Here is a 22,870-nt window from a genome sequence, read left to right on the forward strand (position 1 = left end):
ATCAGATAAGAGAAACCAGCTTTTGGAAACACATCCTAACAGAGAGCTCAGGACAACTTCTATGCTGATAGTCAAAGGGCTGTAATTTGACATGGACAGTAGATTAACTGATTTGGCACAGAAATTAATCAAAGCTTATAGGATTCCTTGCTTTTTTCTTTTTAACAAAGAGCATCCAGCAGCAAAAGAATCCTCAGCAAAAGCTAATATAAAACTAATATAGGGGTGGGGCCAGCTCAGTGCCACAGCAGTTAAGTTTGCATGTTCCGCTTTGGCGGCCCAGGGTTTGCTGGTTCGGATCCTGGGTGCGGACATGGCACCGCTTGGCAAGCCATGCTGTGGCAGGCTTCCCACATATAAAGTAGAGGAAGATGGGCATGCAGGTTAGCTCAGGGCCAGTGTTCCTCAGCAAAAAGAGGAGGATTGGCAGCAGCTGTTAGCTGAGGGCTAATCTTCCTCAAAAAAAAAAAATATATATAGGGGCTCTGAATATGGGCACAGTACAGCCAAAAAGAGAAACACAAAATTGTTACACACTCACATTTTATTCTTTTGTAATACATATGGATTTTCTATGTGTGTGTGAGGAAGATTGGCCCTGAACTAATATCTGTTGCCAATATTCCTCTTTCTGCTTGAGGAAGACTGTTGCTAAACTAACATCTGTGCCAGTCTCCCTCTATTTTTTATGTGGGATGCCGCTACAGCATGGCTTAATGAGCGATGTGTAGGTCCACGCCCAGGATCTGAACCTGCAAATCCCAGGCTGCTGAAGTGGAGTGTGCAAACTTAACCACTACACCACCAGGCTGGCTCCCCTATGGATTCTTTTAAAAACAACACTTCTGATGAAATACAGCCAGGTGCCACATAATGACATTCTGACCAATGATGGACCACATATAGGACAGCGGTCCCATAAGATCAGCACCATATACCCTAGGTGTGTGGTAGGCTACACCACTGAGGTTTGTGTAAGTACACTCTATGATGTTCACACAATGATAAAATCACCTAATGACACATTTCTCAGAACATATCCCTGTCATTAAGGGACACACGGCTATAGTTACAAGTACTGCTTCCTCATGGTATATCGTCTCACTTCAGCAATTAAAAGAATACCTAAGAGAATAAGAATAAAAGTGACATGTGACTTTTCATATGCAGAACCAAATGCTAAAAGACAAAGAAAGAATGCCCACAAAGTTCTAATGGAAGAAGTTTTGAACCTAAAATTCCATGCCCTGCCAAATTTTCATTCAAGGATAAGAAAAGAAAAATAAACATGTTTTCATAAACATAAAGATTTTAAAAACATACAAACTATGCACCTATTCTTCAAAGCAGTAGAATATACTTCACAGAAATCAAGAAAGAAAAGCACAAGGTAAACCAGAAATAACAGCTAACAGACTTAAGAGACTAATTAGAACTTATTTCTGGTATGGCCACAACAGGAAGCTGTGGAAGTTAAAATGGATTGCTTACAGAGACAGTGAAAAGGGAGACTATCCTGTATAGTAAATCATCACATTGCCCTTCCAAAATACTTATAAGTATGTTAACAAAGTGCTCACATCTTTTCATGGAATACTCACTGAGAGACCATTTTCTGGCCAGAAAATAAATCTTAAACTTAAAATAACTGAAGTCATACAAACCAAATTATCTGCCCATAGGCAATTTGAACTATACATCAATCATGGAAAGTTATCTGGAAAATTGCCAAATATTTGGATATAATAGTTAAGCACTTTGTTTAGTGATTAACAATCAAAGTTGGTTCTCTGAAAGATCAAGAAAATTGATAAAGCTATATGCAGAATGACCAGGAAAACAGGAAACAAAAGTTAACAATATTAGGAATGAAAATGGGGACAATTACCACAAATCTTACAAACATTAAAAAGATAATAAGGGAATACTATGAACAATTTTATGCCTATCAATTTGACAACTCAGATGAAATGGACCAATTCCTTGAAAGAAACAAACTATCAAAACTCACTTGGGAAGAAATATCTAAGCTGAATAGTCCTACGTCTATTAAATAAACTGAATTTGCAGTTAAAAACCTTTCAAGATAGTGATGTCATGAGAAATGGTGTAGTAGAGAGCTTCAGGAATTGGTCCCTCCACTGAGGCAACCATTAAGCTGGCAAAAACTGACAGAATCAACTTTTTCAGAACTCTAGAATCTAATCAAAAACTTGGTGCAACCAGTGAGGTACTTAAGAAAGAAGCTGCTAAATTTGAAGAAAGCATTGTGGGGATTTTGCTTACCCACCCAGCCTCCCCTTCTCAGTTCAGTGGTAATAAAGACAAAACCCACATTCCTAGTGCAGCTTGCTGTGCCAGGGCAGGACAACACAGGCCTTGTTCTCAAAAAACTGCTGTGTGTTTTGATCCGTCTGGTGGTTTCCTGAAGGACAAGTGCAGAGCGTTGCCTTTGTTTTGCCCCTCTAGGGCTGGAATGGCTTCCTGAGCAGGGCTCCATTAAAAGCATTTAAAGATGTATACTATCCATGGCATGTGAGGCAAGAGATCTCAGGCAAGCAACAGACAACTCCAAATGCCCAGGAAGGAGGAAGCTGAGTAGCAAGATACTAGGGAGAACAAGGACTTTGAAGCACTACAGAACATAAACCAGGGAATCCAGAGAGCAATGTGCATGCCCAGGGCTGTACACATGTACAGAAAACACATAAGAGGACACCTCTGGCTGAATTTAGGACTCTTTACAAGCAAGAGGTGAAGGCTAAGGCAGAAAGTGTAGGCAACCTGGCTAAGTATAGAAGAGGTGCCCCAGCTGAGAGTTAATCCACAAATACTGAATGAGTATTTTCCTTTTTGGTTAGAAGTCAAAGGAAATCTCTGTCAGATCACTGGCTGACCACTGAGATAAGAGAACAGAAATGGCAGTGACCACACATGACAAGGAACACAGTCCTTGAAAAATAGTTTGGAAAGTAAACAAACGAACAACAGCCTTCAGCAAGCAACAGCAGCAAACCCTGGGGAGGTGGATAATCTGATTTCCAGTGTAACCACATTATAATATTCAAAATATCCAGATTTTATCAAAAAATTAAAGGGCATCCAAATAAACAAATAAGTATGGCCCATTCACAGGAAAAAAGAAATTGACAGGAATCGTCCCTGAGATAGTCCAGACATTGGATTTACTAGACAAACAATTTAAATCAACTCTCAAGTATGCTCAAAGAGCTACAGGAAACCAGGACAAAGAACTAAAGGAAACCAGGAGAACAATGTTTGAACAAATGAAGACTATCAACAGAGACAAAGTCATAAAAAGGAACTAAAAAGAAATTATGGAGCTCAAAGGTACAGTAACTGGAATTCACCACAAAGGATCAACAGCAGATTTGAGTAGGCAGAAGAATCTACAAAACTGAAGACAAGACAATTGAAATGATCTAGTCTGAGAAGCAGAAAGAAAAAAGAATGAAGAAAAGATGAAGAGAGCCTAATGGACCTGTAGGACACCATTAAGCATACTACCAGAAGCAAATTTGGAGTCTCAGAAGCAGAAGAGACAGGGAAAGAGAAAGCAATAATGTTTGAAGAAATAATGGCCAAAACTTTCCAAATTGGATGCTAGAATAAATCCATACATACAAAAAGCACAATGAACTCCAGGAAGGATAAACTCAGAGAGTTCTAAACCCAACATATTATAATCAAACTGTCAAAAGCCAGAGACAAAGAATCTTAAAACCAGCAAGATCCTCAGTAAGATTAAAGCAGATCTCTCAATAAAAACCATGGAGGCCAGAAGGCAATATGATGACATATTAAAGTGCTGAAAGAAAAAAACTGTCAACCAAGAATTCTATATCCAGTAAGACTATCCTTCAACAACACAGGAGAAATTAAAAGACACTCCAAGATACACAAAAGGTGAGGGAGTTTGTCACTAGTAGAACTACCCTACGAGAAATGCTTTTAAAGGGAGTCCTTCAGCCTGAAATGAAAGGACAACAGACAGTAATTAGAGGCCATATGAAGAATACAGGTAAAGATAACTACATAGGTAAATATAAAAGTCTATATTATTGTATTTGGGGGCTATAACCACTTTTATTTCCTATATGACTTAAAAGACAAATGCATAAAACAGTAACTATAAATCTATTTAATGGGCACACGACATAAGAAGATACAATTTGTACAAAACAACAACATAAGGAGGGGAGAAATGGATCTATATATCAGCAGTGTATGTATGCTACTGAAGCTAAGTTGGTAGCAATTCAAACTTAATTGTTATAAATTAGGGATAACTGTAATCTCCAGGGTAACCACTAAAAAATAATTTTAAAAAATACAGAAAAGGAAATGAGTAAATCAAAATGGTGCGCTAGAAAAAAAACACAAAAAGAAGTCAATCTTGGAGGAATTAAGGGAAATAAAATAAGGCATATAGAAAATAAATGCTAAGCTGCAGAAGTAAGTCCTTCATTATCAGAAATCACTTTAAATATAAATGGATAAAGGCAGAGATTGGCAGGATGGATAATAAAAATATGACCTGAATATAAGACTTACTTTAGATCCAAAGACGCACAAAGCTTGAAAGTGAAGGATGGAAAACAATATTTCATTGAAATAGTAATGAAAAGAGAGCTAGGCTGACTATATTAATATCAAACAAAAGAGGCCTTAAGTAAAAAAATTGAAACAAGAGAAAAAGAAGGACATTATATATTGATAAAAGGAACAATTCATCAAGGAGATATAATATTTATAGACAAACTCAGCAAACAGAGCCCCAAAATATACAAAATAAAAAATGACAGAATTGAAAGGAGACATAGTTCTACAGTAATAGTTGAAGACTACAACAGCTCACTTTCAATAATGGATAGAACATCTAGATAGAAGATCAATAGGGAAATACAGGTCTTAACACCATAAACCAACTAGATCTAACCGACACACAGAACACGCCACCCAGCAATAGCAGAATACACTTTCTTCTCAAGTACACCTGGAACATTTCTCCAAGAACATATGTTATGCCACAAATCAAATCTTAATAAATTTAAAGACTGAAAACATCCAGTGTATCTTCTCCAACCAGAAAGGAATGAAGGTAGAACAGAATGAAAACTGGAAAATTCACAAAAAATGTGGAAATGATACACCCTCTTAACCAAGGGGTCAAAGAAAAACCACAAGAGAACTTATAAAACACTTAAACAATGAAAATGAAAAATAAAGTATACCAAAACTAATGGGATGCAATGAAGGCAGTGCTTAGAGGGAAATTTATACTAGTAAATAGCTACATTAAAAAGGAAGATAGATCTCAAATCTATAACCTAACCTTATACCTTAAGAAACTAGAAAAAGAAGAATAAACCAAACTTACAGCTAGCAAAGAGGAAATAATAAAAGTTTAGAGTGGAGATAAAACAGATAATAGAAAGACAATAGAGATCAACAAAAGCAAAAGCTAGTTCTTTGAAAAGATCCAAAAAATTGACAAACTTTTAGCTAGAATGACTAAGGAAAAAAGAGAGAAGACATAAATAATTAAAATCAGCAATGGAAGAGGGGAAATTGCTACTGACCTTCCAGAAATAAAAAGTTTATAGGAGAATTCTATGAATAATTGTACACTAGCAAATTAGATAATCTAGACAAAATGGAAAAATTCTTAGACACACACAAACTACCAAAAGTGACTAAAGAAGAAATAGAAAATCTGAACAGATCTATAATAAGAGATTGAATCATTAATAAAACACCTTCCAACAAAAAAAAAAGCAGAGGTGGGAACACTTTCTAACTCATTTTATGAGGCCAACATTACCATGATACAAAAGCCTGACCAAAATATCAAAGGATAAGAAAACTGCAGCCCACTATCTCTTATGAATATAAAAGTAAAAATCCTTAACAAATTACTAGCAAATCAAATCCAAAAAAATAAAAAATAGATTATACAACATGACCTGGTGTGATTTATCCCAGGAATGCAAGGGTGGTTTGACATACAAAAGTCAGTCAATTACATTATTAGAGCAAAGGAAAAAAAGTAGATGGCCATTTTAATTGATGCAGGAAAAGCATTGACAAAATTCAACACTCCTTCATGATAAAAACACTCAGTCAACTAGGAATAGAAGGAAACTTTCTCAACATGAGAAATGGCATTTTTAATCCCCTGCCTCCCCCAGCTAATAACATACTCAATAGTGAAAGACTGAAAACTTTCTCCCTATGACTAAGAACAAGACAAGTATGTCTGCTTTTGCCACTTCTATTTCACACTGTACTGGAAGTTCTAGCCAGAGAAATTACACAAGAAGAACATATAAAGGCATACGAATTGGAAGGGTAAAAATAAAACTATCTCTATGTGCAAGTGACGTGAATCTACATATAGAATATCCAAAAAAAATCCACAACAACATAAAACTAATAGAGCTAATAAAAAAAAGTCAGCAAGTTGCAGAATATAAGATCAACCCACAAAAATCAGTTGTGTTACTACATACCAACAATGAAAATTCGAAAAAGAAATTAAGACAATTCCATTTAGGGTAGCATCAAATAGAATAAAATACTTGGGAATAAAATTACTCAAGGAAGTGTGATATTTGTACACTGAAAACTGAAAAACACTGCTCAAAGAAATAAAGACCTAAATAAAAGAAATGACATTCTGTGTTCATAGACTGTAAGACTTACTATATAGCACAGGTGACAATACTACCAACGGAATCTACAGATTCATTGCAATCCCTATCAAAATCCCAATGGCTTTTGCACAGAAATAGAAAAGCCAATTCTCAAATTCATATGGAATTGCAAGGAGTCCCTAATAGCCAAAACGAAACTGGAAAAGAACAAAGCAGGAGAACTCACACTTCCTGATTTCAAATTTTACTACAAAGCTACAGTAATCAAAACAGTGGTATTGGCATAAAGAGAGACATATTGTCCAATGGGATAGAATTGAGAATCTATAAATAAACCCATATATCTACGACCACCTGATTTTCAAAAAGGAAGCCAAGACCATTCAATGGGGAAAGAATAACTTCTTCATCAAATGACACTGAGACAACTGGATATCCAGATGCATAAGAATTACACTGGACCTCTACCTCACCCCATATACAAAAATTAATTCCAAAAACTCAGTGACCTAAAATAAGAGCTTAAACTATAAAACTAGGAAGAAAACATATGGGTAAGTCTCTCTACCTTAAATTTGACAATGAATTCTAGATATGACAGCAAAAGCACAAGCAACACAAGAAAAATAAATTGGACTTTATCAAAATGTAAAGCTTTTATGTGTCACAGGACACTACCAAAATAGGGACAAGACAACACACAGAATGGAATATAATATTTGCAAGTCATCTATCTGATAAAGGTGTACAATCCAGAATACATAAAATACACTTAAAATTCAATAACAAGAAAACAAACAAGCCAGTTAGCAAATGGGCAAAGAACTTGGATAGACATTTTTCCAAATAATATATACAAATGTAGAAAACCACATGAAAAGATGTTCAACATCATTAGTCTTTAGGGAAATGCAAATCAAAACCAGTGACACCACTTCATATTCACTATGAAGGTGTTTAAAAAAATGGAAAATAACAGGTGATAGGGAGGACGTGGAGAAATTGGAACCCTTGTACATTGCTGGTGGGAATGTAAAATGGTACGGCTGCTGTGGAAAATTTGGCATTTCCTCAAAAAGTTAAACATAGAATTACCATACAACCTAGCAATTCCACTTCTAGATATATACCCAAAAGAATAGAAAATAGGTACTCAAATATTTGTACGTGCAAGTTCACAGCAGCACTATTCACAATAGCTAAAAAGTGAAAACCACTCTGATATCCATCAATGGATGAATGGATAAACAAATTGTGGTATGTACATACAATGGAATATTATTTAGCCATAAAAATGAAGGAAGTATTGATACATGCTACAAGGTAGATAAACTTGGAAAATATTATGCTAAGTGAAAGAAGCTAGACAGAAAAAGTCACATACTATATGATTCCATTTATCTGAAATATCCAGAATAGGTAAATGAACAATGACAGAGAGCAGATTGGTAATAGCCAGGGGCTGGAGGAGAGGGAATTGGAGTGACTGCTTAATGAGTGTGGGGTGTTTTTCTGGGATGGTGAAAATGTTTTGGAACTAGATGTTGTGGTGGTTCCACAACACTGTGAAGGTACTAAAGGCCACCCAATTGTGCCCTTTGAAATGGTCAATATTATATGATGCGAATTTCACTTCAATTAAAACAACCGACCAAACAAAACCTTCTAACAAAGGGAACCAGACCCAGATGTTTTCACTGGTAAATTCTACCAAATATTGAAGGCAGAAACAATACCAATTATATGCAATCTCTTCCATAAAACAAAGAGGAGAGAACTATTCTCACTTCATTTCATGAGGTAAACATCATCCTAATACCAAACCTAACCAAAAACATTACCAGAAAAGAAAACTACAGTAGTGGCTGGCACCAGTATGTACCAGATCAGAAGTGCTAATTGCTAAAATTTTAGGAATTGGTTGACATCATGTTGTAGCTTGAAATTAGCCATGGTGGATGGACCTTGAAGGCATTCTGCTAAGTGAAATAAAACAGACAGAGAAAGACAAATACCATATGATCTCACTTACATGTGGAATCTAAAAAAAAAAGAAAAACCAAGCTCACAGATACAGAGAATAGATTGGTGGCTGCCAGAGGCAGAGGGTAGGAGGTGGGCAAAATGGATGAAGGGAGTCAAAAGGCACAAACTTCCAGTTATAAAATAAATAAGCTATGGGGATGTAATGTACAGCATGGTGATTATAGTTAATAATACTGTATTGCACATTTGAAAGTTGCTAAGAGAGAAGATCCTTTTTTTTTCCTTTGAGGAAGATTAGCCCTGAGCTAACATCTACCTTCAATCCTCCTCTTTTTTTGCTGAGGAAGACTGGCCCTGAGCTAACCTGTATGTCCATCTTCCTCTACTTTATATGTGGGACACCTACCACAGCATGGCTTGACAAGCAGTGCGTAGGTCCTAACCTGGGATGCGAACCAGCGAACCCTGGGCATCCAAAGCGGAACACGCGAACTCAATCACTGTACCACCAGGCCAGCCCCAAGACAAGATCTTAAAAGTTTTCATCACACAAAAAAATAATTTTGTAACTATGTATGGTAACATAGAATTACCATATGATCCAGCAATTCCACTCCTAGTTATTTAGCCAAAATAATTCAAAGCAAGGACTCAAACAGGTATTTGTACGCCAATGTTCATAGCAGCATTATTCACAATAACCACAAGGTGCAAGCAACCCAAGTGTCTATTTGTGGATGAATGTATTAAAAAAAATGTGGTATATAGAAATAATGGAATATTATTCAGCCTTTAAAGGGAAAGAAGTCCTCTCACATGCTACAACATTGGATAAACCTTGAAGACATTATGCCGAGTGAAATAAGCCAGTTAAAAAGGACAAAAGGACAAGTACTGTATGATTCCACTTATATAAGGTACCTAGAGTAGTCAAATTCATAGAGACAGAAAGTAGAATGGTGGTTCTCAGTGAATGGGGGAAGGCAGAGTAGGGAGTTATTGTTTAATGGGTCGAGTTTCAGTTTTGTAAGATAAAAAAGTTCTGGAGATGGATAGCGGTGATGGTTGCACCACAATGTAAATGTACTTAATACCACTAAACTATACAATTAAAAATGGCTAAAATGGTAAATTTTTGTTACATATATTTTGCCACAATTAAAAAATAAATAAGAGCCAGCCCTGATGGCCTAGTGGTTGAAGTTCAGCGTACTCCACTTCGGCGACCTGGGTTCAGTTCCTGGGTGTGAAACCACACCACTCGTGTGTCAGTAGCCATGCTGTGGCAGTGGCTCACATAGAAGAATTAGAAGGACTTACAACTAGAATATATAACTATATACAGGGGATTTGAAGAGGAGGAAAAAAAAAAGAGAGAGGAAGATTGGCAACAGACGTTAGCTTGAGGTGAATCTTGCCCAGCCAGCAATCAATCAATCAATCAATCAGTCAGTCAATAAAAGCAAAAAACTCCCACAACACACTAAAAATAGCTGTACAAAAGTATCAAATATTAACATAGACACCAGAATTTGAAAGATCAAGATCCTAGAAAAAAAGTAAAATTCATTGGGATGAGACCTAACCTCTTCTTAGAATTTTCAGGGCATTTTAAAATTTAATAGCCATGGCAAACATGCAGAGCAGAAAGCAGCTTAGAGCTAGCAGCTCTAGAATAAGGATTAAAAACTAGTTCTGAATAGAATGCAGCCATGCAAAAGAAGCTGACCTCACCCTAACAATGAGAACAAGTCCCTAACCTAGAAAACTATAAATTTTCTAAAATCTTTCAGAAATCTGAGAATTCGAAGATGAACAAAGGAAAAACTTCAGAAGAGAAAAGAAAACCACAACTACTTTCATTCTGGGGGCAAGTGGGAAGAGAGGGAACCTCTCCAACTTTTAACACACTTTTAATGTTTGCTTGTGGGCTTGTGTGGTGATTAGAATCCCTAGGAACCCCAGTCACAAAGCAAGTCAACCCCAAATTGCCTTTTGATACCACCTGGTGACTGAGTGGGGGTTTCATATTCAAGAGGTCCCCAAACAGAAATCGGGTATCTGCCGGATTTTTTTTTCCTTCCAATCAAATGTCTCAAAGTGGTCAATTTATTATAAGTTGGGGGAGCAGCTGCCGGAACTAAATAGGAAGCTCCATAACAGCTATGGGTGCTCTGAAACACTAATACCCACCATTTTCTCCCCATAGGCCTTTACTGAGTGCGTGGCAACAACCCTCCAAAGGCTGGGAGCAGAGACGAGGACAGGAACAGAGAGACGTTTCAGGTGGTGAAAGCTCTGCAGGCAGGAACTCCTCAGTCACCAAAAAGAAAAGGTCGTGGCTAGGCTGTAAAGCCCATTAATGGAGCGCTGGTGGTACTCAGCTCCCAAGTCCTGCTGAAGGGAAAGCTTTGCTCTTGCCCTCAAATCATTTGAAGCCAGTGGTGAACTGAATGTAACTACAGCCCACGGTCAGCTCAACTACATATCAGACTGACGTAGCAACCAGACAGAGGAAGGGATGTGGCTTTTTCTGGAGGTATAATTTACTTCAACCTTGACTGTACTTTTACACATAGTGTCCAGCACATAGTAAAGTATTATGAGTCATCCAAAGAAGTAGAAAATTTTTATTTATGTTGAAGAAAGAAGCCTATTGAAGCAGACCCACAGATTACCTAGACGAGACTAGCAGATAAGGACTTTACAGTCATAATAAAAATATTAAATGACCTAGTGAAAAAATAAACAATATAAATGAAATGGTGGGGAATCTTAGCAGAGAAAGAAAAACAAGAAGAAAAAAACCCAGGAATTTTTAGAATTAAAAGATACAATATCAGAAGTGAATTTTGTGGGCTTATGAATGAATAGAATTGACAGAGGAAGGAAACCATGAACTTGCAAAACGTCAGTTCAACAGAAATATCCAAACAAAAGGACAAAAATAAAACCCCAAATCTAAATAAAGCATATGAGACATTTGGGACAATATGTACATAAGTCCAACATTTGTGTAATTGGAATTTTAGAAAGAAAAAAGAAAATGGGGCATAGAAAATATTTGAAGAGTTCGTGTACAAGAATTTTCCAAAATAATAAAAGGCAACAACCCACAAATCTTTATCATCTTGCAATTAGGCAAGAAAAAAAATTAGAAGGAATCCAATTTGAAAAGGAAGAAGTGAAACTTTCGATATTTGCAAATGACATGATTCTATATATAGAAGACCCTAAAGAATCCACCATAAAACTATTAGAAATAATCAACAACTATAGCAAAGTTTCAGTGTACAAAATCAATTTAAAAAAATCAGTTGCATTCCTATACACTAACAATGAACTAGCAGAAAGAGAAATCAAGAATACAATCCCATTTACAATCACAACAAAAAGAATAAAATACCTAGGAATAAACTTAACCAAAGAGGTGAAAGACCTGTACATTGAAAACTATAAGACATTATTGAAAGAAATTAACATAAAGAAATGGAAAGATATTCCAAGTTCATGGGTCGGAAGAATAAACATAGTTAAAATGTCCATACTAACCAAAGCAATCTACCGATTCAATGCAATCCCAATCAGAATACCAGTAACATTCTTCACAGAAATAGAACAAAGAATCCAAAAATTTATACAGAACAATAAAAGACCCCAAACAGCCAAAGGAGTCCTAAGGAAAAAGAACAAAGCTGGAGGCATCACAATCCCTGACTTCAAAACATACTACAAAGCTATAGTAATCCAAACAGCATGGTACGGGCACCAAAACAGACAAACAGATCAAAGGATCAGAATTGAAAGCCCAGAAATAAAACCACACATCTACGGATAGTTAACCTTTGACAAAGGAGCCAAGAACATACAATGGAGAAAGGAGAGTCTTTTCCATAAATAGCGTTGGGAAAACAGGACAGCCACATGTAAAGAATGAAAGTAGACCATTATCTTGCACCATACACAAAAATTAACTCAAAATGGATTAAAGATTTGAATGTAAGACCTGAACCCATAAAACTCCTGGAAGAAAATAAAGGCAGTACACTCTTTGACATTGTTCTTAGCAGCATCTTTTCAAAAACCATGTCTACTCAGGCAAGGGAAACAAAAGAAAAAGTTAACAAATGGGACTACATCAGACTAAAAAGCTTCTGCAAAGCAAAGGAAACCATGAACAAAATGGAAAGACAACCCAACAACTGGGAGAAAATATTTGCAAATCATTTATCAGACAAGGAGCTTGATCTCCAAAATATATCAAGAACTCATAGAACTCAACAAAAACAAACAAACAACCCGATCAGAAAATGGGCAGAGGAAATGAACAGACATTTTTCCAAGGAAGATATACAGATGGCCAACAGACACATGAAAAGATGCTCAACATGACTAATTATTAGGGAAATGCAAATCAAAACTACGATGAGATATATCACCTTACACGGGTCAGAGTGGCTATAATTACCAAGACAGAAAACAACAAATGTTGGAGAGGATGTGAAGGAAAGGGAACACTCATACACTTCTGGTGGGAATGCAAACTGGTGCAGCCACTATGGAGAACAGTATGGAGATTTCTCGAAAAATTAAAAATAGAAATACCATACAATCCACCTATCCCACTACTGGGTATTTATCCAAAGAACTTGAAATCAATGATGCAAAGAGATTTATGCACCCTATGTTCATTGCAGGACAATTCACAATAGCCAGGATATGGACACAACCCAAGAGACCTTCTACAGATGAATGGATAAAGATGATATGGTATATATACAATGGAATACTACTCAGGCATAAAAAAAAAATTGTCCCATTTACAACAACATGGATGGACCTGGAGGGTGTGATGTTAAGCAAAATAAGCCAGACAGAGAAAGACAAATACTGCATGATTTCACTCATATGTGGAAGATAACAAATACATGGATACAGAGAACAGATTAGTGGTTACCAGAGGGGAAGGGGTTAGGGGGTGGGCAAAAGGGACTAAGGGGCACATAAGTATGGTGATGGGTAAAAATTAGACTACTGGGGGTGAGCAAAAGGAAGTGTATTCAGGAATTGATAATAATGTACACCCTAAATTACACAATGTTATAAACCATTATAATCCCAATAAAATTACTTTTAAAAAAAGATAAATATGAGAAAATGTCTCATAAAAGAAAACAAAAAGACATAGAAAGTCAGAGAAAGAAGAGAAGAAAGTTAGACGATTAGCTTGGAACATTCAATATCTGACTAACAAGAATTTCAAAATAAAAATAGGTAAAAGGAGGTGAAGAAATTATAAAAAGGGTTATAATAGAACATTTCCCAGAAATTAAGGAAATGAGTTTCCAGAGTGCAAGAACTCACCAAATGCCAAGTACAATATAGAAAACAAGAACTGAACATCAATAAGGCACACCATTTTAAATGCTAGAATAACAGGGATTAACAGAAAAACACTAACAACGCCCAGAGGCAAGAAAAAAAAAAGTTTGCTCACAAAGAATCAGGAATCAATTTACAATCAGACTTCCCAGCAGCAACAGTGAAAGCTGGAGCAATGCCCACAACATTTTGATTACAGATTATTTCTATTTAGGAATTCTGCATTCAGCCAAACTAATATTCAAGAATAGAGAAGAAGAAGATTTTCAGGCATGAAAGAATTCTAAGATGTATTTCCAGAAAGCTACTCCAGGATGTGCTTCACTAACACAAGCAAATAAACCTACAAAATGGAAGACTTAGGATCCAGGAAAGAGGGAATTCAACACAGAGGAGAGAAAGGAGAATTCCTTTATGAACAGAAGAAACTGTGACAGGACAGCCATGCAGCTGGTCTAAAGAACAATGAGTACAGACTCAATCAGGGTAACAGGAGACGCTAGGACAGATGTCTCATGAGGGAGGGAGGGGAGATGGAACTGATAGATTACCACCTGTGTTTGACATATTGAGAAGCATCTCTAGCTCCGCGGGAGCGTTGGGGAAGAATGAGCAATTGGTTCACAGAAAACTAAGCAAACATAAAGAAAAGACAATTATTAACCAGAGAAAAAGAAGTACAATAAAGTAAATGGAATTATTGTGTACTATATGCCTCAACTGTGAACAATTTTAGTAGTCATAATAATGTTTAACACAGGATATTCATTTAACCAAAAGTTATGATACAACTATATTGGAAAGATGAGGAGAGGAACAGCACGGGTGTATGTAAGAGTCTTAAATCCTGATCTTCCACTGTAGGAAGTCAATAGAGAATGTATAAAATAGATAAATAAGAAATCACACTATAAACATTTTGTATCTAATTATGTAGGTAAATAGAAAAATAGCTAAAAGAGTTGAAAGTAGTTTTCTCTGAGGAGTGGTCCTTGGGGGAAGGGAGGAGTGGAACGGTAGCTATATTTTTTTACAAGCTTTTTAGTACTAATTGTGCTTTTTAAAATTAAGTATGTCTATTCATTTGGTAAAAATAAAGGCAAGTCAACAAAAACAAAAAAATTACTCAAATGTTGAAATTATTTTATTATATAATATTTAAAAATGTAAATAAATATAATATTAAAAAATGTATCACCTTTGTTAGTATCCTCACCAATCTCATCAGAAAACTCTTTAAGTATTAGAAGTTGTCAACTTCACAGTGGAGAATACAAGTTTTCCAAAATTCTAATTTTTACTTGAAAGCTCAACTTTTAACATTGGTAACAAACACTGACAGTTTTTTTCCCTGAAGTGACAGGCTCATGTCACTCATTTTTGAAAAACTGTTTGTTAAATTCCCATCTGAATAATCATAATTCATCTGCCAGTTGCTCCTTCAAGTGAAAATGAAAAAAGTGGCTGGGTGAGCTCACGAATCAAACAATCGCACAAGTGCTTTTCCTCAAGACAGCCAACCATCAAACTTCAGTATGCAGCAAAGGTACTGTGAACTTCCCATTTCGCCATACTGAATATTAAAAAGATGTGTATTCAAAGGTCAAGATTTAATAACATTAATAATTTTTACTGCTTCATCAAGGATATCCTTAAGTAAAGGCAGCAGTTTTTCACTGAGTACATTGCAGAGGAATAACGTCATTGGTGTCACTGTCTTGATTCATGCCAAACAGGCAGCAATCTATTCACCATTGCTTTTACACCATCAGTGCAAATGTCAACAGTGTCAAAAGCAACAGGCATCTTAGTATTACGTTCCGACCTCAAAGACCCCTTGTAAAGGTCCTGGGGCTCCCAGCGGTCTGCAGACCACACTTTGCAACTGCTGTGCTATTCAAACAGTGTTTTCCCTGAAGGTGATTTTTAACTATTTCCACTTTTCTAATTTCATATATAGGCTCACTTTCCTAAACCTCCCTGAAAATACGCACACACAGTGAAACAAAGTAAGGCTAAATAAATGACTTACCCGGAATTTGTTCATTTTCTGCTGCTCTTGAGAAATGACAGACACTATGAAGCCAGAAGAGGGAAAGATGGAAGACAGAAGGCCTAAGAGAACTTAGCTTGCAGCTCAGGAATCACCTGTGAGAAATTTCCATACCACATGTTAGGAAAAGATAAACCTCTGGGGAAATGTCCCTTTGAGCCATGAGAAGGAATAGGAAGGACCATGATAAAGGAGTACCCACCTGTCCATTGGTGACTCGGATATAATCTTGATGAACCTGGGACATTTTTGAGTGAATATAAACATTTCCTTCCTATTGGCTGTTTTGAAAATTATGTGTCCGCTTACTAAATAACACAAAAGAATTGAAAACTTAAACATCCAATAATAGCAGATTAGTTAAGCAAGGTATGTAATACATATCCAAAATATGGAACCCTATGCTGACATTACAAATGATGTTGATGAGAAATATTTATTGATATGGAAAGTGTTTGTTACATGTCACAACAATTTTTCCTGTTAATATTATAAACCCCACAAGGGTAGGAAGTCTTCAAAGCTTTCAAAAATAAGATATTTCTTCTCACTAAATTGCAGTTTCTCAAAAATCACTTCTGCAAGAACCTTGTTTTGACTTACATATGGTCTCGTGGACCTGGAGACTTTGGTTCTATGCTAGCCTCTGCTATTAACAAACCCAGAGACTGCCTTCCTTTCAAAGCTATTATCTTCAACATGAGGAGGAATTAGATAATTTTGAAGAACCCTTCATGTACCATTCTGATTCTATAAGTCTTCACCCAGCACCACAAATCCAGACAGTACCCTGGAATTCACTGTCCCCTTCACCCTTGGGCTGGGCTAGGGTAAAATTTAATTAGGCTTTAATGAATTCTGACACGGCCAACTAATCTGTTGGCAGTGACACAAATCTGACTTCTGAAATAACAATTTGGCACCACAGTCCCAAGAAGGGATTTCGTGTAGGTAGCAAAAGGTAACCAGGTGCCATATGCTGAGGTCCTTTCCATATGCAGCAGAAACCGCTTCCGGCTGGCCTGGTGCTTACAAAATGCCTAATTAATGAGCCCAGATACAGCAGCCAACCAGAGGAGTTATGATAGCACTTTCATAACATGGAGCATGGATAAAATTGCAGTTTTCATCTTTTAAAAAAGTCTGTCCCATTTCCCCTCTCTAAAAACTAGCCTCTGGTGGGAATAAGATTCCTAGCTTCTCCAGTAAAACTTAAAATTCAGGGCTCAACTTAAGGTTTCAATTTACATGTATAACAGTCCTCTGAGAATAGAGGTCCGAGACAGGAGGAAGGGCCTCAATTAACTTTTTGACATAAGAGTTCCGAGGAAGCCTCAAGAATTTTTGGAAACAGACCACTACCTGGTAAGATTAGGTCGACCACACTCCACAGTTACGTCCCAGTGGTGCTCGGGGACAGTTATTGTACTAAATACCACCCAAGACTGTGGATTTTAGTGTGGGAAACAGCATGAACTACGGAGTAAAACAAGTGAGAATTTAAATTCCTCCTGCTAATGCTGAGTTTCTCTCCCTGCACCCTTCGCACTCGCATTTATTAAAATGGAGGTGATTAAAACCGGTTCAAAGGATGGTTATGATGCTTCAGATGATTAAATGAGCCAATAATGAAAAGAACAGCATGCCTCCGCATAATAAAAGCAGCTCACCTCTATTGAGTCCTTGCCACACTGCCCTATTTAATACAGAAAACGACCCCAAAGGTTACTACTTCACAGACGAGCATCTTGAACCGCACCGAGAACCCTGCCCATTTACCAGCCGGCGCTGGACTTGCGCGCCGGCCCCTCGCCGTGACCGCGCCAGCGCGGCGGGTTCCACGTCCACGTCACAAAAGCCGTTGCCTCCGCGCCCGTCCCGGCTACCCCCGGAGTCCTGGGCAGGTCGAGGCCACGGCTTCTGGGGAGGCCCGGGAATGGGGACCACCGGCCTCCCGCCAGGCCCCCTGCCTGGCCCCCTCCTCAGTCCTCCTTGGAGGCCAGTCTGGCGCTCAGAGGGGGGCGGCGGCCTCCAAGGTTCTGGGACTCGGCGCAGCCTCCGAGCCCAGGCTTCCCCCCGCCCCCGGCCTCGCGCCCGCAGAGCGGCGTTTGACACACCTGCAGGGGCTCCGCCGCCGCCCCGGCCAGCGCAGATTCCAGGCCCCGCCCTCTGCAGCCCCGCGCCGACCTGGCGGCTCCAGAGTTCTCTCCCCCCTGGGGCGAGACAGACAATGGCGCCCGCTGAAAAGAAAGGGAATGGCTCATGCGCAGAAGGCGCCCCGCGCCCCGCTCTGGAACTACGCTTCCCAGGAGCCTCGGCTGCGACTCCATTTTGGATGACGTCATGAGGTTCGGCCTCCTCTCGCGGTCTGAGCGTTTGCTTCTGGGATTCGCTGGAGGCCTGGACCGTTTTTTTCTTCCCAGGGGTCGCTGATTGGAACTGGCAACCCGCAATCTGGGGGCTTGAAAACAGGAAACTACGTGGAGGTGGCGGGATGAATATTGATAGTAATTTAAAGAAAGTACTTGCAGTAAGTACAGTAGTACATTTCAAAGAATAATACCCTGTTAACAGCTGACTTTGTCTTAGGAATGCTAGCTTTCAAAATTTTGCAAATAATACATGAAACATGTAATAAAGAGAAAATATGTGTAAGCTAAAACAGAAGACGAGTGACACACATACCACTTCCCAAAAGAAAAAAAGACGCTTAATTTAGCTGCACACTCTTCTGAGGTGTTTACTCAAATTTTATGCTAATGATATAAAATATTTTGACTGTCATTTAGCTTAGGAATATATACTGAGTATATGCTGATTTCCTGGCCAGTAACTTTATAACATCAATTTACTCTTGTGCCAACAATAGAAATAAGTTTCCATTCAAATTAATTACAAAAATATTAAATTTTCATGATAAAATTAATTTTAAAACATGTAGAATGCATACAGAGAAAATATATACATATTTGAATGTGTGTGTATATGTATATACATATATGTATGTGCACACACATATATAGCCAAATACCAGTTTTCTGGATGGGAGGTGTTGGGGAAATAATTAAAAGTAAAGTCTCCTGACAACCCAGAAAATCCTCTGCACAAATGGAGAAAAGAAGAAATGATTTTGTTCTTGAATAAGCATTAAACCAGACTACAATGCACATCCCAGGCAATCTGATAATTGTCGATGTCCCAATCCAATGTACACATCAAGATAGATGTGGAGAGGGCTGATGGCCACTCTGAGTTTATTATAACCAGCGTTTCAATACGTACATAGCTTACATCTGTTAAACATACACAGGTGTTCTGGATGAAGTAATTAGCGAATGCCAGGAATTCTTAGTGATTTCTCAAGGAGCCCTCCCTCGGCCTCTGTTTTGATATTATCCTGTTATTGCTGTGCTCGTATATTTTTATCTCGGAGGAGGCTAGGTCTCCTAGGCAACAGCCCCTCCTGCTCCTGATATCGATATCGTGTCTCCATCTGTGCCCCCCGGGCGACCGCGCCTGTCTTAGGTTGCCTCCCCCTGGAGGTCTTACCCATCATTGGCTGACCGGCCTTCTCACCTTTGGGTCAAAGTTTGTTGGCAAGCCTTTTCCAGTGATTATTAACTCTTCCTGTGTCAGGGGCGGCTACGATAATAAATTTGCAAAGACAGAAATATCACATACTTTTATTTAGCCAGGCAGGTACAACCCATTCTATGTTTTCAAGATAAAAAGATAACTTGTCCTCAAGTAAGGGGACTTGACAAACCATTTGCTACACATAGTTCATCCTAAAATCACCTAGTAATTGGGGTGGCCATCTGTGTTAATTGCTCTTATCCAGATGAAAAGAAGCTTTTTCTTGTATCTCTTTGACAAGCAAGTAAGTTACAGCTTCTAGCTAATAGCCATGGAGTTTACCACACACAGAGAGATGGGGCCCTATCTTCCTTGACGTTAACATTTCAAAAACATGGCTCCAAAGTCTTTAAGAAAGATGCTCCTGGGGTGTAAAACTAACAAGAGGCTTTTTTACTTTTCTGAAAGATTTACATACATCTCAAAGGGACAGAGAAAAGATAAGTTTTCTTAAGAAAATACTCTAAGAAAAGAGGGGAGGAAAAGTCTTCTCCTATTTGTACCAGGGAAAATTCCATTTTTTTATGTTTGTATTTACTCTTACAGAAGACTCTATGAAACTTAACACAGTTTCAGCCAAAACCACAATAAAAGTTTTTGATGGTGAGTTTGGTTTTGTTTTACTTGACAAATAATTTTTAGCTTCATCAAGAAATATACATATAGGGGCCAGCCCCATGGCCAAGTGGTTAAGTTTGCCTGCTCTGCTTCCGCAGCCCAGGGTTTCACTGGTTCGGATCCTGGGCACTGACATGGCACCACTCGTCAGGCCACGCTGAGGTGGCATCCCACATGCCACAACTAGGAGGGCCCACAACTAAAATATACAACCATGTACTGGGAGGACTTGGAGAGAAAAAGCAGGAAAAAAAAAAAAAAAAAAGGAAGACTGGCAACAGCTGTTAGCTCAGATGCCAATCTTAAAAAAAAAGAAAAAGAAGTATATATATAACCATAACCTTGGAGAATAGCAAGGAATGTTTTTGGAAATGCATATTATTATCAACATAATTTAAAAGTTTGATGCTGACTCTTGATAAATAAATGACAAGCAATAGGATATTGGAGTATATGAGGAAGCCATTTGACATAAAACTAATTTGGCCTGAAATTCTTTCTCCAAAAGGGCCTAGTGGTCATTGAGCATGCATTATATATCTGCTTTAAGTATTTAACTATGCCCCAAAGCCAAGAACAATGCCCTTAAAGATAAGGATGTAACATTCCCCCCCTTCCCTCCTCTCCCTGTCCCCATGGGCATTTCGTTAAGGATAAGCATCTCTCCCTAGGCTAGGGATTTATTGCTGACCTGTTACACTCACCTTGTGACCACCCACCTTGAGACTACCGACATGCAGTGTTCAGTGAATTGCTGTGCCAGCAAAGCAATCTTGCGACTATTGTAAAAGGGGCCTTCCAATTATATGTGGTACATGCTCTTTGACGGTATATAACTGCTCTGTACACCCCCACTTTTTTGGAGTGCTCCATTCCTTTGTGGAAGTACTTTCCTGGGCTATATGGTCCTCAGAGTCAGCTCAGAATAAACTCACCCCAATTTTGATTTATAGATTGATTATGAATTATTTGCACTGACACTTCAAAAAAGAACAGAAACAGATCCAAATATACATAAGAATTTAGTATATGTTAAAATTGTAATTTCAAACAATGGAGATAGTTTGGAGTATTTAGGAAATTATGTTAAGCAAATTAAGTTAGATTAGATAATTATCTCACACATTATAATGATTAAATGGTACATGAATTCAGTATGTAAATTTAAGAAGTAAACCATCAATTACAACATAAATAAAAGATTTTAAAGAACTTGAATTGACAGCATGAAACAAACAGCAAAAAACATCAAGGATATAAACCAAAAAAATTTTAATATGAAATATGTAAAAGTTCAATTTCAAAAGAATACAAAGTTAAAAGACAAACGGAGAAAATGTGTTTAACAATTATGAGACAGATTTCACACTCTTGATAAACTGTTCAACAAATCAATTGAAAGATGAACATCCAACATGCAGCAAAAATAGAACATGAATATCCTATTGCAGCTTTTCATCCAATCTAGCATGCTGTGGATTGCCAGATGTCTCAATATTTTATTCACTTCTGCACAGAAAATATATGGTCGGTTAAACTATGACATGCCATTTACTTTAAGATGCATTACAAGATGCGATTTCAGAGGTGTTAAAATACGAAAAAAATGCATGTCTTAGAAATATTGAAATTCAGTTATAAAAATGAAAGTGCACTTAATCACTAAGTATATGAAAAATAGGTAACAGCCTAGCAATCAAAGAAATGCGAAAACAAACATGAAATGCTATTTTGTCTCTTTCAAATGTACTGCCTAAGCTAAAACAGATAGAATTTTGCCCAATTTTATTTTCTTCACACCACTTTTCCCATGATTTCAATTTGAGTGGTCCTAGGAAATGATGGTAGGATAAGATTGTAGAATGATGCTATTCATGTGACCATTTTATTGTCAGGAATTTTTGGTGTCTCTTCAGAGCGTTTGAGTCAGACTGCATTTCTCCAGCTTCTAGATCCTCTTTGACTATATTTTCTGCCTGTCTGGTGAGCTTGGCTCAAGTTTACTGAAAGTCCAGCATCAGTTTCTAGAAATCAGTAAGTTCCTAGAGAAATGGCAGTTTGGGGCATTGGTGAAGGCTTCAGATAAAGTGAATATTTACTTTGGGCTCAGGTACCAGTTGCACACCACAGGAATAAAACTGCTCTTTTGAAATAGGAGGACCGCCTAGGAGAACATTACCCCAATCTGAGAACTTTCACCAGAGATTCAAGAAAGAAGACACAGAAAGAAAGAGATCCCAGAGTTGTTATGTCTGAAAGGGTTCTTTTTTTTCACTTAAAAAATTTTTATTGAAGAATAAAAAATTATAGAAAAATGTTCATAGCATAACTGTACAGATAAATGAACTTTTAAAAAAGTGAACACAATCATATAAACACCAGAAGTTGAAATAAAACATTAACAATCCTTGAAGTCTCCTTTAATGACCCATTCTCTGTTATCACTCCCCTCTTCAAAAGTATCCCCATGCTCACTCTAACACCAAAGATAAGTTTGCCATTTATTACTGTATCCATT

At 37.6% G+C, this 22,870-nt stretch overlaps 1 protein-coding gene across 9 annotated transcripts in view; it reads right to left on the reverse strand.

Moving 5' to 3' along the window:
• ZNF25 (zinc finger protein 25) overlaps positions 1–18,357 on the reverse strand; it is a 28,634-nt gene extending 10,277 nt beyond the window's left edge. The window contains exons 1-4 of one of the 9 annotated variants that reach the window (XM_070228644.1): positions 18,216–18,259; positions 16,301–16,406; positions 16,078–16,193; positions 14,600–14,676 (exon numbers count right to left, since the gene is read on the reverse strand). Coding sequence is in view for 5 of the 9 variants with exons in the window: in XM_023646873.2 (XP_023502641.1) it covers positions 16,301–16,345 (45 nt within the window). In the remaining 4 variants the exon portion in view is untranslated. Of the gene's footprint in view, positions 1–14,599; positions 14,677–16,077; positions 16,194–16,300; positions 16,407–17,768; positions 18,116–18,215 lie in introns of those variants that run through there. The other 8 variants (XM_070228638.1, XM_070228619.1, XM_070228647.1 and 5 more) reach the window with 8 other exon arrangements.
• Positions 18,358–22,870: the final 4,513 nt, after the last annotated feature.

The sequence above is a fragment of the Equus caballus genome, chromosome 1, assembly GCF_041296265.1.
Source record: "Equus caballus isolate H_3958 breed thoroughbred chromosome 1, TB-T2T, whole genome shotgun sequence".
NCBI lineage: Eukaryota > Metazoa > Chordata > Mammalia > Perissodactyla > Equidae > Equus > Equus caballus.